The sequence below is a fragment of the Chaetura pelagica genome, unplaced genomic scaffold (genome assembly GCF_000747805.2).
Source record: "Chaetura pelagica isolate M959 unplaced genomic scaffold, ChaPel_1.0 scaffold147, whole genome shotgun sequence".
Taxonomy (NCBI): domain Eukaryota; kingdom Metazoa; phylum Chordata; class Aves; order Apodiformes; family Apodidae; genus Chaetura; species Chaetura pelagica.
Window position 1 is genome coordinate 4,793,728 of NW_009954194.1, and position 16,291 is coordinate 4,810,018.

At 37.5% G+C, this 16,291-nt stretch overlaps 1 protein-coding gene across 1 annotated transcript in view; it reads left to right on the top strand.

Moving 5' to 3' along the window:
* The window catches only part of TBC1D14 (TBC1 domain family, member 14), a 64,808-nt gene that overhangs the window by 34,963 nt on the left and 13,554 nt on the right, over nt 1-16,291 (top strand). The window contains exons 5-12 of the mRNA XM_010003142.1: nt 4,202-4,320; nt 6,915-6,997; nt 9,056-9,173; nt 10,127-10,233; nt 11,139-11,219; nt 12,637-12,731; nt 13,075-13,146; nt 14,512-14,640. Coding sequence (XP_010001444.1) covers nt 4,202-4,320; nt 6,915-6,997; nt 9,056-9,173; nt 10,127-10,233; nt 11,139-11,219; nt 12,637-12,731; nt 13,075-13,146; nt 14,512-14,640 — 804 coding nt within the window. The remainder of the gene's footprint in view (nt 1-4,201; nt 4,321-6,914; nt 6,998-9,055; nt 9,174-10,126; nt 10,234-11,138; nt 11,220-12,636; nt 12,732-13,074; nt 13,147-14,511; nt 14,641-16,291) is intronic.

The following is a 16,291-nucleotide window of genomic DNA, read 5'->3' on the forward strand; positions in this document are numbered from 1 at the left end:
GGGCGAGGGGCCCCCGCCGGGGGCGGGCGGCGGCCCGGGCCCACCGGGGGGCTGGGGCCGCTCCATCCTGGGGCTGGTGCGGGGCTGGGGTGTGCGTGCGGCCGGGCAGCCCCCCCCGCCCCTGGGAGCTGCTGGCCGTGGGGCCGGGCAAGCGGGGTCTGCCGCTCTGTCACCTGGCAGGAGTGTTTCATACTCGGCTTCCTCGGAGAGTGGTTACCTTTCAGCAAACAGGGCCAAAACAGGATGACCTTGATAGAGCGGTTTGTGTGGTGTAGGTTCAGTTCTGCCGTGCTGCCGGTCCCCGGGGAGGTTGGGTGCCTGTGGGGGTTCAGACAGCCCTCCCGGTGAGCGCAGTTGATCTTTTCGCACTTGCTTTCTGTCCTGGTGGGTTATTTGTGCTTCCCCGTGAGAGATGGGTTAGGATCCCTGTGCAGCGTAGCTTCTCATTCTTTAAGAATTGCGGAGGATCACCACAGCTTGAGCTTCTTGCATCTCACTTGCAGAGCTGCCAGGTTCCACCCAGAATTAATCTTGGTTTCGGGGGTGTGTGTGTTCCTGTGGGCTTTTTTGTTTGTTTGGTTTGGGTTTTTTAAATCAGTGCTTTAATCTACAGCACACTCTCTTAGAACATCTTCAAACCCTAGTTCAGCTATCGAGGCTGAATGCTGACTAGGTTAAGACAAAAGCTGGAAGAAAGCCTAAGTGATCTCCGTGCTAAGGATATATTCTAAATTGTGATGATCAGCTCATCCTAAATTGATCCTGAAATTAACTTGCAACCATATCAGGTTTGTAACCCCTAATTAAAGCATCGGATTTAAACAGATGCTGAATTATTTGTACCTGTGAGACATTTGAGTCTGGTGTGTGTGTTTGGGTTTTTTTAAAAAAGAAAAAGCTTAAAATGAACTATTGTGTGGTTCAGCCTATTGCAGTATGCCTGTATGTGCAAATATTTCTGCTTGCTCAGTCAGCAGATACTCTTAGAATGAGTTTGTGGAGGCTTTAATCTGCTTCATTGCTGTATGATACATTGTTCTCTGTTCAAAATTACATTCTCTTCTTACTGGAATAAAAGATAATTTTAATGAACTTTCGCCTTCTGTGAATTTCATTTGGTTTTGTTGGGGATTTTTGGGGATGGAGTGGATTTTTGTTTTTTTAATTAGGGAAAATGAAAAAACAGTCTTGTAGATAATGAGTATTACAACACACCTTTTTATTCTTTTTTGGTTAGCACTGAAAAGGTTGACATTACTACAAAGGACTCTTACTTGTCTTCTGGTAAAATGTGCCACTCCCGTTTTTGTGCTGATCTGTCTTCTTTGCTGTAGGGCAGTGCTGAGTAGAACATGTCAGTGAATACTTACTTGCTGAAGTGCAGGGTGGGATTTTGCTCTCTAAGAGGTTCGAATAACTGTACTGCAGCTAACCACGCATACTCTAAAATAAAACATGCCTTAACAAAGAAATTTTTGGAGGGGTGATACGCATAGTGCGCCTCTGGAAAACTTCGTGCTTAGCTGAGTGAGATTTCCAAATTAATTCTACTGTACGGAATAAAATCCTCATTGCAGCCCAGTGTGTACAGTTTTTCTCACCTTCCGAAAACAATTTTGCTTTGCAATTTGGCTTCTGTTGAAAGAAGAACCTGAACATAATTTTCCTAAGCCAAAATTAAGCAGCTTTTCTGGAACTTCTACTGTAATAAGCATTGAGTGCATGTGTTTTATTGTCAAGTTCTATGATGCTCTAGGGAGATCAATATATGGTGATTTCTGCATATCAGTTTCTTGTGGATGCTGAAGGGTTTTTCTTTCACTAGGAGTGTACCAAAGAAGTAAAAATGTTAGATTTAGGAACAAGGTTCAGTTTGGCTGTGAAAGCAGTAACAGAGGTTAATATTTGACTAGTTAATTTGTGAAAAATATCTGATAAAGAAATCGTTTTTTTAACAGAAACTGTGAAAAATAATAACCATTTCCTTTGTGCCTGTCAGCACAGTTGATGTTCTCTTCTACTGATGGTGCAGCTGAAGCATGTTATGATGCTGTACTCATACACTTGTCACTATCAGCTGCTTGCAAGGAGTTATTAATGGAAGAATCATGTCTTAGCTTTCTGAATATGCTGTTGTTTGCAATACCTTTTTACTATAGTTCTTTGCTTATTTTCTCGCTTAGGGGTATTATTTTTAGTAAACAGCTTTGTTAGCATAAGTACTCTCCCTTTACTAAGCAAAGCTAGGTACTATTCAGCAGTCAAAATACATTTTCTTTGGTTCTTTTCCTTGTTTTCAAACTGATGTCATGCATAGCAGTATTAACTGGAATTAATGAGCCAGACATTCCAAATTAATGACAATGTTTCCCGTCACAGCAATGCAGGGTTCACAGGATTGACTGTTGAGACTACAGTGCCCAGTTAAAAAATATGGGGAAAAAGGAGAGTTTTTCTGTGTCTCGAGAGCTTCACAGACCTATACCCATGAGTCTGCTAGAACTAGCTTAAAGAAGAATTAAATTTTATGACACAGAGTAGAAAAGCACAGCCACGTTTCTCTGCATTCCATGTGTGTTTTTCATCCATCTTTTCTTTTAAGGCGGTGTTGGAGGAGAAGTAGCAGGGATGTTGTTTTAGGTTCTGAATGATCCAGGCTGTTCTCATTGTGTTGGAAAGGTTTGGTCTATTGTCCAAGGAAGTTTTGACATAATTGTCAGATGAGATTGAGAGAAAGAAACTGGTACCATTTGAGGAGCTGTTTGTGCTAACAGGAAAAAGTCCATGGCTGGAACACTGTTCATTTATAATTACTTTTCACAGTATGATTTTGGGGTTTTTTTACTAGAAGGTATAAACAAGGTATACATGAAAGCAGGTGCTTTTTGGAAGTGTCAAAATTAACTACAAATTGAATGTAAAAGTATTTGTAATATGGATTGGTTTTGTTTTGTTTTTTCTGTGGGACTGTTTGACCATGTTTGTTGTTTGTATATCACTGATACTTTGAATACTTAATGTTTGCTATAGTACTTCAAGCTTTGGAGTAGTTGGAAGATGTGAAAATGTTGGTTTACCCTGTTAAGTCATGTTTTTGGTACATTTTCTTCCAAAACAGTGTTAGTAGGAAAAATAAAAATAGCATGTAATGCCAGGTCCTGTAATGTAGATCATGATGATTCAATAATTAAGCATGGAAGGACCTCAGAGGAGCTAATTCCGAACTCAGAGCAGTCTACTTAGACCAAGTTCCTAGGACTCATCCACCTGAATTTTGAATGCCTTCAAGGTCTGAAGTTTCACCATATATCAGGAAACTTGTCCCAGTGTTTGACTTCCTAGTGAACTTTTTTTTCCCCTTAGACCAGAATTACCCTTGTAGCTGTTTGTGCCTGTTGTCTTCATGTTGTTGATACAAGTGCCTCAATGACTCGTACTCTGCCTTAACCCTTCTGTTTGTCCTATTGCTGCCTACCAAAGATCCTTATGAAGCCTTCTCCTCTAAAGGCTGAACAAGCGATTTCTCTAGGCCCCTCTTCGTGTGTCACTTGCTCCAGACCCCAGTCATTTTGGTGCCTCTTCTTTAGTGTTGCTCTGGTGTGCCAGACCTTGTATTACAAACAAGTTAATACATGGTGCTGTGTTATGATTTAGGATTGTTTTATGTCAAGGCATCATAACAAGTGTGGGGTCTGTCTGACCATGATTTTAACTTGTTTTGTTGGGGTTTTTTTTGGTCATTATTGAACTGTTGCATCTGAAAATAGCTTGAGTATGAGAAATCTTACAATGAGATTTTAAGACAAAGAGCTTGTGGTTGGTTTTGGCTTCAATTTCAAAACCATGTATCAAATCAAACAAAAAATATTTTAAATGGGTCTTCTTTTATACCTCAGATAATATCTGCTGTTTGTAAGCTCATTCTTAGCAGTACTTTGTAAAAGGAGGCTGCTAGTCAGAGGAACTTAAGATGTTTATACAAGTAGAAGGAAGGGAAAAAAACACATCCAAACTCACTCCTGTACATAAATTTTAACATTGTTTTCAATTCTGAGGTTGCTCTAGTTGGAAAGCTTTAAAGGGACTGCAGTTGGGCAGACATTTCAAAACATTAGACTTTTGTAGACCTTGTTAAAATTCTCATGTACATCATTTTGGTATTCTCCACTCTTTAAATTTGCCCTGTCTCTTGCTTCTCCAGGAATATGAAGAAAAAACTGGACGAGCTCACAGACCACTCTCTCCTAAACAGAATGTGAGGAAGAATCTTGATTTTGAGCCACTTTCCACTACAGCACTTATTTTAGAGGACAGACCAGCGTAAGTTTTGGAAAATACCACAGTGAGGGTCTCTTTAACATTAGGCTATCAAAGATTTTCTTACTGTATATATTCAGTTGCTCTAACTTTAACAGATGACTTAAAATTCGAAGTAGATTTTTTTCCAAGGTAGTGAATATGAAAGTAGTATGATTATAAGAAAAATTATTCAAGCAAAAATAACATTATTATAATGAAATCAATGAGATTGTATGAAAGAAGGTAAATAGGAGAGCAGAGCTCTAGTTTTGAGTAATTCTGCCTTATAAACATGAATAAGAGGTTTTTATTTTCTCAGAGGACATAAGCATAAAAATGAAACTGATACATGCTAAAGAAGTGGAGAACCAAGGATACAGTGTCCTGTTTACTCAGAGAAAGACCACACCTCCATAAATAATGAAACAATATAATGATTGTTCTGCAGTGGGTTCAGCATCACATTTTAAAGGTTGTCAAGTACTTGATCAGTTATTTCATGCCTCTATTACTGCAAGGAGATTCTTGCACATGCAGACCCAGTTCCATTATGATTTACTGGCAGCTGCTTTACCATGGTTTGCTCCTGAATTACGCAAATTCAGTCACGTTTAATCAATTTATGAATGGTACCCAGCTTAATAAGCATGGCATCTGCATTTTTAATATGTAAAGAACTGGCATAACACAGGTCTGTGTTTGCATCAAGAAATCCATATGAAGAGTGCTCAGATCAGAGTCGTAGGGTTATTTAAGACACTTCAGCTTGACTGGTGGAGTATGTGACAAGACTTATTGGGACATTAGAACAATGTGAGAGTAATTATTTCTACTGGCTGGTTTTATTATGTCCAGCTGGAAACTACATACTAACTTATTTGTAGCATTTAAAACCTGTATTAAAAATCATTCTTTATCTGAAATTATCTGAGAAGTACAGTGTTCAGATAGATTGAATTAGTGATACCTTACAGGATAACATTCACATTTTGCTTTCTCTCCTACTGTTGATAGACTGAAAAACTAAGATTCTAAACAATTAAATTATCACTTATTTTGTCTACTAGGGAAAACTTCTCTAGACAGAATTGCTGTCCTCACAGTCCTTTTAAATAATATTTTTAAATAGTCTTTTTTGTTTACTTACAGTTCACATACTGTATTTTTTTGCCTATAAGTAATTGACTTTTGATTTCCTATGACATGAAGCTTTAAGACTTCTGGAAGAAAAATACAGTGAGATTTTTTCCAAAATGGCTACTTTTTATTGTGCACTCCCTTGTGGGGTTTAGGTAAAACTTTATAGGAAAAAAAATCAATAAATATTCATAGTCCTTGTAGCTTTACCTTGAAAAAGTGTTCATTGGCTCTTAAAAGATACTAAACATCATCTCATACATATTGTGATGTGTTTAAGAGACAGAAAAATTATTTAAGTGGTGGAGTTTAAGTTGGCAAAACTTGAATTGTTTTATGTGATTTTCCTTTCCAAACTTTCCCTAACTTACACCATTTTCCAAGACTTTGTTTTAAAAAGATTCTGGTGACTTTACATAAACTGGAGGAGAATACATTGTGGTTTCACTAATGTGAAAATCCACTTCCCTTGTTCTTGTAGCAATCTTGATTTTTAAAAACATTCATAGGCATTTGTCACATGGCTGTGTATATTATATAGGTAATGTGGTTATGTAAGTAGTAAAGCATACTACTATTAAGGGTGACTTTTGATGGCTAGCAGCTGCTGTATGTGTGACACCATACAGGAATATGAGAATGAATTTTTGCATATCTTTTTTATGAACCCAGGATCTAAACTGTCCTAGAAATACAATACAGGGTTATACTGTACAAAATCGTTTGTCATTTCCTGTTCATGTGCTTTGGTGATCCTGTAGTTGTTTGAGATACATAGTGGTTATGTTGCTTATAGATATGATTTGCTTAAAGTTCATGTGGTCTGACATAAGCATGTGTATTTGTATGGCAGAGATGCTACCAGTCCAGGCTTTAGTCACAAATCAAAGTGACTGTGTTGGTATAACTGGAGAATACAAAGGATGCCTCTAGTGCCCCTTTTTGCTGTAGAAGTGAGGGAGAGGAGTTAAGCCTTTAAAGAATAAATGCAGTTTCAGAGAGCAGAGGAGAAAACGAAGCCGGTGTAGGGAGTCATGGCTGCAAGGGTCAAGACAATGGTGGATTTAATTCCTAAATGAGGTGCGTGGTAAGAGACAGTACAGTCTTGTATCTTAATTGTATAGATCAGTTTAAATCAAAACTACCAGCTTGGTATAAACCAGTATATTCCCTTTATTTATGAAGATCAGCCTGTGGGTTCAGTTGGTTTAATAGTAAAAATGCTGAAATTACCAAACGTAAGGAAATTACTCAGCATATTTTGTGTATAAAAGTAGTCATAGCTGGTCAGTGTTCTTTCCTTCTCTTCTGCTGACTCTGGCAAAAAAAAAATTCTATCCAAGGGTCTGTTGGTCTGTGTTTTGATCAAATGTTTTGACAAGAAGCAGTGTATGTTTTTCTTTTCGAAGTGTCTAGAGTTTTCTTCAGAGAGGCTTGCCAACTTTAAATACTGATTATTATTATTTTTCAAATTTAAGGAACCTGCCTGCAAAACCAGCAGAAGAAGCTCAGAAACACAGGCAACAGTACGAAGAAATGGTGGTTCAAGCAAAAAAAAGAGGTGATGGAATTTCTTGTCTTCAGAGAAGTTAAGGGTATTTTTAAACCTGAAATGCATTCATGTCAGTCTGTTTTTCTGAAATGTGACGGCTCTGTACCTCCTCAAAAAGAAGAATCAATCCAGAAAAGAGAGAGGAATTAAGGTAGTTTAATTAAAAAGCCTCACCCTAAGCTGAAAAGTAAATCAATCCTAGAATACAGCAGGAAAAAAAATAGTAATTTGTAACTCTTAAATAATTGTGGCATCTGTTTGTGCATTTAAAAACATACTAGTATATTGAATAGATTCAAATTAATGAAGGCTAGACTTATTTAGATAACTACAGGATATTTGATAGTTTCATGTTAGGAACAATGCATTGAGACTGTAGTACATAAATGCATAATTTTCCACTTGGGAAAATGTGTGTGGTTATGTTTATTAATGTGTCTCCCACTTAAAATTGACAGCTTTCCCAAGGTTCTGCTCGTAAGTTATTGTTGGATGTTGTTTATAGAAGTGTCTCAGGAATACTTTATGGTGCACATCAGGTAGAGCTGACAGTTGTGGTTTTCTTGTGCTGATATTTTTGACTGTCTGGGTTTTCTAATAAAAACAAGCATTACAATAATAAGAAATCTGGATTCATAGGAATTGTGTCTAGTGACAGCTACTGGAAATATTTTTTTGTTCAGCTGGCCAGATCCCTGAGCTATATGAAACAGTGAAAAGGTGATAGGAACACAGAACTTGCTTGCTTTCTGCAGCTGACATATTAATAAAAGTACCCTCATGTGGTTCTGAACATTGTGACCTACCAATAAAGTTCTAACTATGTGACTCCCATGTTAGTATGTCCTCTTAATATGTAGTAGTCCAAAGAAATTTCTCCATTCTTTCTTTGCACATAAGGTAGATGGTTTGGGAGAAATGAGATGATTCTCAGGTTAGAAAATGGGCCAGGTCCCATTGCTGCTGCTTCACTGGCTTGGAGTATATAATTTTGTCCAGATAAATACCCTGACAAACCCATTTTCCCAAAAGCCACTCTGGATGTGCAACTTTGTGAAGCAATGTATTGTGTAGAGGTCAGGAAATCAAAGACTGTAAACACCCTCTTTATGTTTAGAGAAAAATTAAAAGCTTACATTTAGGCAGGCTTCCAGAGAGCTCATATCAAGGCTGAAATTATTAGGAGGCAGTTGGTGTGGTTCTGCTCAGGCACATCTTGGCCTTTAAAGTGGACCCATCAGGTTGTGTGTGTTAATTCCAAAGACCTTGATCATGGTCCTGTGTTTCTTCAGTCAGTTTTCCTTGCCAGGTCAGTACCTTCCTGTATTGTAGACAGTGTTCCTGTGCATACCAAGTCCTGTATTTCCACTGTGCTGCTATAAAGAGTGTTTGCCTGCATTTGTTAAATTACATCTCTAACAAATTTGCCTCTGGAAAAAACTAGTAATTTATGATGCAAGAAGAAATACTGAACGATAATGCAAAACATGCAAAGTCTGTTTAACGCGAAAAGTGTTTTTTTTTCAGTACATTCATATTTGTGATGTATGACATTTAGATTAATCGTATGCTGAGTAGCATCCAACATGTGGCTTTTGTGATTTCCTGACAGTATATATAAATCACACGTAAGAGTGAAAGCAAAATACATAATTTGTATTATTTTAGCTTGTATTTTAGAGTCTATAATAAAAAAGAGGTGGGACTTTATTAAGAAATACTCTGACCTGTCCTACTAGGTGGTGCTGTTGGCTGTCAGAGATGCTAATTCAAAGTTAGTAATGTGGTTCGATTTCAAGGGTCAGAGTAGCCATATATTCTCCAACTCCCTTTGTCACATCCATCAAAAATGAACCTTATGCAGTTGCACTTTTTTTTTTTTTTTTCACGTTTGCCGTTGCTGCTTAGCTTGCTGTATGTCTGGGAAATACTTAGAATTGGAACAGCCCACTGTACATTTAGGTGAACATAGTGTGCTTTTTACATTACTATATACCCACGAATAGCTAACTCTAAATATTTGGTTCCTGGCTTTATTAACTTAAAAAGATAATTGCTTTTCTGCAGAGCTTAAGGAAGCCCAGAAGAGAAAGAAACAACTGGAAGAGCGCTGTAAACTGGAAGACAGCATCGGCAATGCTGTTTTAACTTGGAACAATGAAATCTTGCCCAACTGGGAAACGATGTAAGACAGTATGTTGTACTGAGTTTTAATTAAAATTGCTGAGTCTCCATCCTGAAGGGAAGTCATAAATTTAGCATGTCTCATTTTAAATGGTCTTGGAAGCTTTTGTTTGAAAGTAGCTTTTGGAAAGCTACAATGAAGATCAGCAACATGTTTTCATTCTTCCTACAAGGTGGCTAGAAGTGAGGCAGTTCTTATTATTTGTCTTTAATGGAGGTTCTTAATATTCAGAAACTGTAAAACACTGAGAAGTTACCTGTGGTAGAGGATGTAAAAGTAGAAAGCATAATGGTTGAACACCATGCATTTATCAGAAGTAAGCTTTCCTTGACTGCTTGAGCTGTTGATGTTAAAGAGTATCAGATGTAGATTGAACTGTGTATATGGTATTACAAAACCTCGTTAATTACAGGGTGGTGCACCTGCTGGGATAATCAAGTGATGGAAAAGAGAAGTAGGGACAGAGTTATTTTAAAAAATATCAAGTGCTAACCAATTTCCTGCAAAAGCACAGCACAGCAAAGCTGGCTGGGAAACTGCGTGTCTCAATTGCACAGCAAGGGGATGACAGAGCGGAGAGAGTAAACTTCCATAATGTGTTTCTGTATTTAATTTTACATGGAGATTTAAGTCTGTCTAGTCTTTAGCACAGGCAGTGGCATAGATCTGGATTTCATTTTCATGCGTTGATTTCTGTCCCCTGTGACTTTTACTGGTCAAGTGTGTTTGCAGATTAGAGTTACTGTGGTTGCAGTGCTTCTGTCAAAATAAGCCATTAACTTGGAAGGAATTAAGCAAAATAGTACTAAAGAATGGGTATGTGCAAACCACATTTGACTTGGTGGTCTGTTGATACTAATTTTGGTTTGGATCCCTTCAGCAGTGGTAGGACACGTGCTCAGTTCAGCTGGCAATGAAATACTTCTTAGAATAATCCATTTTATTTTAAACAGGTGTTGTTCCCGAAAAGTTCGAGAGCTGTGGTGGCAGGGAATCCCACCTAGTGTGAGAGGCAAAGTCTGGAGCTTGGCAATTGGCAATGAGCTAAACATCACCCATGGTGAGGCTGTCTTTTTTTCCCTACCTTGTCTTACAAAGAGAAATAGGAAAGGGACAGTCTTTTATTTATTATAGTCTGTCAGAGCCTGAGGTGTGGGTGTGAGCTGTTATCTAGTTAAACTGTTTTTGTGGTACTTTGATGTGTTTTGTTCAAAGGTACTGTGTCTTTTAATCTTGTAACTGCTCTAGGACTGCTACTGTGATTGTTTCTTATTATTGTTGTCGCTGTGTCTGGCTTTGATGTTAGACGGAGATGGCCAGAATTAATGACTCAAGCTTTTTTTAAAAAAAATAACTTAGAAATATTAATTTAGTAATACTTGTGAGTGGGCATATAGCATGCTTCCTTTGATTTGGAGCAAGACATTAGGTTTGTGAGAGACTAAAAGACCCTGGGAAAATTTGTATTTCTGTTTATATGTGTGTTTGTGAGAACAGAAATAGTGTGCTGCTTCAGGGTACAGAAAAACACAGGTCTGAAAGACTAACATATATAATTAATTCCAGCATGGGAACGTGATAGACTGCCTGCACTCCTGCTGTATTGTGCTGCTTTTCTGTGCTGGACTTAGTTACTTTGGGTGTCATTCTTACATGGAATTTTCTAGACTTAGCCCAGTTATTCATCAGACTATAATTTTGAACACCAGTGCTCTGCAAGAAAAGTAAATACTTCAATGTAAAATGCAGCTTGTGCCTAGATTGTCTGTCCTTTTTACTTAAGTTATAGGTCAGTGGAACAAGTCTTCTAGAACCATAACCTACCTAGAAATTCAACACCTGTGTTAGAGACACTGTTGCTTGTAATGACTAGGGCAGCATTTCTCATATGGTAGGTAGGTGGTACCTGGCAGTGGGGACACAAACAAATAATGAACTTGGTTTTATCTGTTTATCTCTTTCCAGAACTGTATGATATTTGCTTGGCACGTGCCAAAGAGAAATGGCGATCACTTAGCACAGGAGGGTCGGAAGCAGAATGTGAAGGTGGGCTTTACCTGGAGGGTTTATGCTGTGTTACAAAATAAGCAATTTTGTAAAATTGTTCCTTGAAGTGAAATCACGGATTTTAGAAAAAAAAAACCACAACAACCCAACAAACTATAAAGATGCCTCTGGTGAAAACAAAGCTGCTTTTTGTGTAAGAAAGAAATTGCTGAGTTTTTTATTTCTTCTTGATGAAACATAGTCTTTTATAAAACATACTCTTTTTTCTTTATAAGTCATGTCTAGGTACAGTTCGTCTTTGATGCTAATTTATAGGAAACCTAGGAAAGTTTAGGGATTACAGTTTTAATTGCAAGACTGAAATAGTTCTCTGCATCTGTAGTTTTAGAATTGAAACTAATTATAGCACAACGTGGCATTTTAGTCCCTTATGGCAGCTTTGAGCCCATCTCTTGGGTGTGTTTCAGAGAGCAGCAATTTATTTTTGCAGATGAAGTATTTTGAGATTTACGGATTAGTTGGAGGAATTGTCTAGTTTTGAGACAGTGTAAAACTACATGCAGATACTATAAACTGCCTTTGGTAAATAATTACGCTAAGCAGAAAAAGGGGAACGTATATACTGGCATTTATCAACAGAAAAATATTTATTGGGAATTCCCTAGTTTGTTCCTTTAAGACTGTCTGCATCTTAAGTAAGATGGCATGTAGTACATTTCCAGCTTCCTCTTGCAGTTTATTTCCTGGAATATAAATGCTCATGTGATTGTTGTAAACACTGGCTAGTGACAACTGTTCTTTTTTGATTGCTCAATAAGTAGCAGTAGGTAATTCCCAGCTGTACTTCCCAGAGCAGAAAATGCAAATAAAACTTTTTAATATGAGAAAGAAAACTAGTATTTTAGAAATGTACTTTGTGTGAGATCTGTTTCAGTTATGGGGGGCATATTGCAACATCCATGATCTTTAACAACACATACAAAGAGCAAATAAACATGATTTGCAAGGAGAACTGATGGTAGTAGTGATAGGTGGTATCCATCAGAAGTGTCTGCTTTAGGACTTCTCTCTTCCACCACAACCTTCTAAAGAGGCAGCTATTTTAGGAGCCACTGGGAAGCTTTGCTGAGGGCTCACAGGATAACAGCCTTCTGCCTGCTGAATGTCTTGTCAGCAGACAGCAGTAGAGTACCTGGCCTGCCTTGTCCTGCATCTTTCCCTCTACCACTTCAAAACATACTGAGGGTCAATATATCCACTGTAGGGTTGTTTTGAGTCAGGTCATATCTACTTCTTACCCTTTGTGCTGTGTTCAGGGAATTGTCCTGTCTATACCTTTATTCCCTAGTAGTCACACTGAAATAAGTGTGAGCTGTGCAAAAGCTAATTCCTTTCTTGGGAGGGAAAGAGCATACACTGATTCTTTTAACAAATGCAGTAACTTTGGCTTTTGTAGATGCTGGATTTTCTGCAGCTGACAGAGAAGCAAGCTTGGAGTTAATAAAACTGGATATCTCAAGAACGTTTCCTAATCTATGTATATTCCAGCAGGTAAGCAATGTTAACGTATATCTTGACATCTCAGAGAAATTAAGTTTACATAATCTTGCCTGTCCCGTGGTGAAATAGCCTGTGGAGTTCAAATCTGAAGGAGTATGTAATATGTAATTGATGTATTGAAAGAACTGTATGCATTTGTGATAAATGTGGTATAGAGGACTGTTTCATGCTTTTAAAGTCAAAATTATTTTTAAAAACTTGGGGCTGTCCAAAGCTTCATAGGGAAATAATATCTTTTCATGAGAAATAATGGAATACTGTCTGTAGAGCTGAAGGGTTTTTAATATGTTTGTTACATACTCACATATATTGTCTTGTTTTTGTTTAATTATAGGGTGGTCCTTACCATGACACATTGCACAGTATTTTAGGAGCCTATACTTGTTACAGACCTGATGTAGGCTATGTAAGTGAAGAAAACTTTTTTCAGGGGTGGGGAGGGAGAGAGGATTGTGTTAATCAGTCCTTTGCAGACCAATACTGGATTATTTTTATGAATACTTATGGGGTTTCTGTGTGCTTTCCTCTGTTCCAGTACATGTTTGAGAAGTGTTTATAATGGTTCTGTTGTTACATTTAAGCTTTTTAACAGGTTAAGTAATTGGCAAACTCAAAAAATAAGTATCAGTAGTGATTGAAAATTGGAGACAGAAGATGCAGTTAAAATTATCCTTTGGAGTACATACTGTTCTTAATAGCAGTCTTACTTACACTCTTCTCTTGAGTTGATTATCTGAATCCTCTTCATACACATTTCTGTGCCTTAGCACTGTAAGCTTCTGGAACAAGTCTTTAAAGCAGTGCCCATTGAGGGTACCTGAGCTCCCTCAAAGTATTTGAAGTAGTGATTATGAGAGGACTGAGTGGATTTCAGATGCTTTAGTCAATTTTTTTTTTTCCCCAGAGCAGAGAGAGATACATACATTCATACACACATATATATAAGCAAGCGTATTCTTTATTCAGGAGCAGTTGTTTTGTAGAAAGATAATGTTCCTATTCTGTGTATAGCATTCAGTGCTTGGCCAAAACTGCTGTACATGACTGCCTGGAAACTAGAAAAAGGGCAGATCAGTTGGTGTACTTCTTTTGGCATGGAACCTGTTATTGTGTTGGGAAGAAGCTTGTTCCTCAGGTTTTCAGGAAGGACTGTCACACCTTGGTCCATGTGACTACAGTGGCAGCGTTACACCCCCTGAGTGAGGAAGCTTTGCCTAGATTTGGCACTGATTCCATAGCATACTTCGTAGAATGATGCAGCCACATAATAAGCTTCTGGTAAATGAAACAAGAGCTTAATCTTAAAATGTGACTTCCTGCTTGTCAAATGAGCCGTTGCAGTTGTCAGTAGCTGCTGGTAATCTGTTGAAAAAGGAAGAGAACAAGCTTTGTTTGTGGTATCCTAGCCTGGCTTTCCACAAATAAGCATTATAGATGACCCATTCCTAGAAAAGTGATTGCTTAGAAACAACTTATTATTCAGAAAAATCTTTATTCTGCATATTAGAAAATGCTGTTGTCCTAGCCTGTCTTGGGAGTTTTGCTTAGAGTCTTTGGAAGGAGGTGATGTGGGGATCAGTAGCTTCCATGCTCTGAACATGCAATACCAAAGTGTCACGTGTGTTAAAAAACCCTGCCTTTCTGAATGTTTAACAGATTTCAGCTGCTCAGCATTTAAGTGCATTAAACACTAGTGATTACAAGGACAAAATGAGGCAATATTCTTGGCAGAATAGTTATTGCTGAATGGTAACACTTCTCATTTCTTCAGGTACAGGGCATGTCATTCATAGCAGCAGTATTGATCTTGAACTTGGATACTGCAGATGCCTTCATTGCTTTTTCTAACCTTTTAAATAAACCCTGTCAGATGGCGTTTTTCCGTGTGGACCATGGCCTTGTAAGTATGCAAGAAAACTGTCAACTACGTGTTGCAGATACGTGGAGGGAAAGTTTTTTTTAAAAAATAATAGTTTAAAAAAAATAATGCTAATTAAAAAGTAGTAGTTGGGAAAATGAGTCAGAACTTATTTTGAAGCAATACGCTTGATAAAAACAATCCAACACACATATACCCCCCTCAGAAAAAACAAACCAAAGCACACCCCACTAACCTTTGGAACAAGTAGGTGAATAAACTTGTGCAGCTACTATTTTTATTCAGCTCAGAGAATAGTTATAAGAATATTATTTTAGGTGTTTTTCAAATTGAACACTGGTTGAAAGCAGAAAACACCTTTATATTAGAAGGTGCTTTTTATCCCAAACTAATAGATTGCTAAAAATAAACTGTTGCAGGGAGAACCAGATTTCCCATCTCTTATTGTAGCTGTGTTTGAAAAGTAGCCTGAGGGACTCAGATGGGTAGAGACCCCTCCAGTTTTCAGTGGGAGCTCACTGCATGATTTCTCTCTGGAGTCTCTAAAATTCCTTGTTAGCATGTACACTGTGCTGCCTGTATACCATTGCAAAATAAGACACATCTCTTAAAATGTGATTTGAATCTATTTTAAATGTTGGGGCTTTCTAATAGGTAGCATTCTGTACTTCTTTCTCACTTACTTACCTTTTAACGCTAGGAAAATAGGATCTGCTTCTCGGAAATTCAAATAGGAGAAGTTAATCAAGGAAGTAGATGACATCAACAGCAATGACTTTGGTTGCTTGAGCAGTAGGACAGTAGGGAACGTATTAGTGTTTCCTGCTGGAAAAAAAATATGGAATTCCCTGTTGCATCTTCCAAATCTCATCAGTTGTAAATGCCCATGGGGAGATGTACCACAGCATAGAAAGCATTGGTCTGTCGTGCATTCAGTGTGTGGTTCTTGTGAAGATTATTTTGGAATGAATGTGCATTCAGTGTGTAAATGTGGTTCTTGTGAAGATTATTTTGGAATGAAATTTGCTAGAATAAGATACTTTTTTAGCTAAGATAGTGGTTTTTGATATGCTCTGTTTTTGGTAGCCTGGAGACTCTGTGAGCAATAAATGCTTACAGAAGAGTAGAGATGGTGATAGCTGAAATAATATTAACATACCATTAAATTACAAAGCCATGATTCACACCACAAGGAAAACTTTACACCTGGTATTTCAAACAGATTAGTGAGACATACAGTAGGAGAGTTTGATTTCCTATGGTTAATATACTGATCTGCTGTCTACCCTCCTCTTTTTCTGTCAGTTTTGCAATTTAATAACCAAATGCTGATTTATTGTAACATACAATAAATAAAAAAAAATAAAACCAGCATATGTCAGTTGTGGAAATTATGGTAATTTATACCAATTTATTTTTATTTTTTTTTGTTGGTTACAGTTTCATTAAGCTTGAATTTGCTTCTAAGTAAATGTGTTGTTGAATGTTGATTTGATCAAGATAAATACCTGAACTACTATTACATTTCTAATAGAACTACTTGCATTACTATCGATAAATGTGATTGTAGTGGTTGTTTGTTACTTCTTTAACTTACTTTTGAAACATTTTGGCAGAACTGTCTTACTGTGGTGCCAACATGTAAACAGATCATTTTGGAAGCAGAACTGTA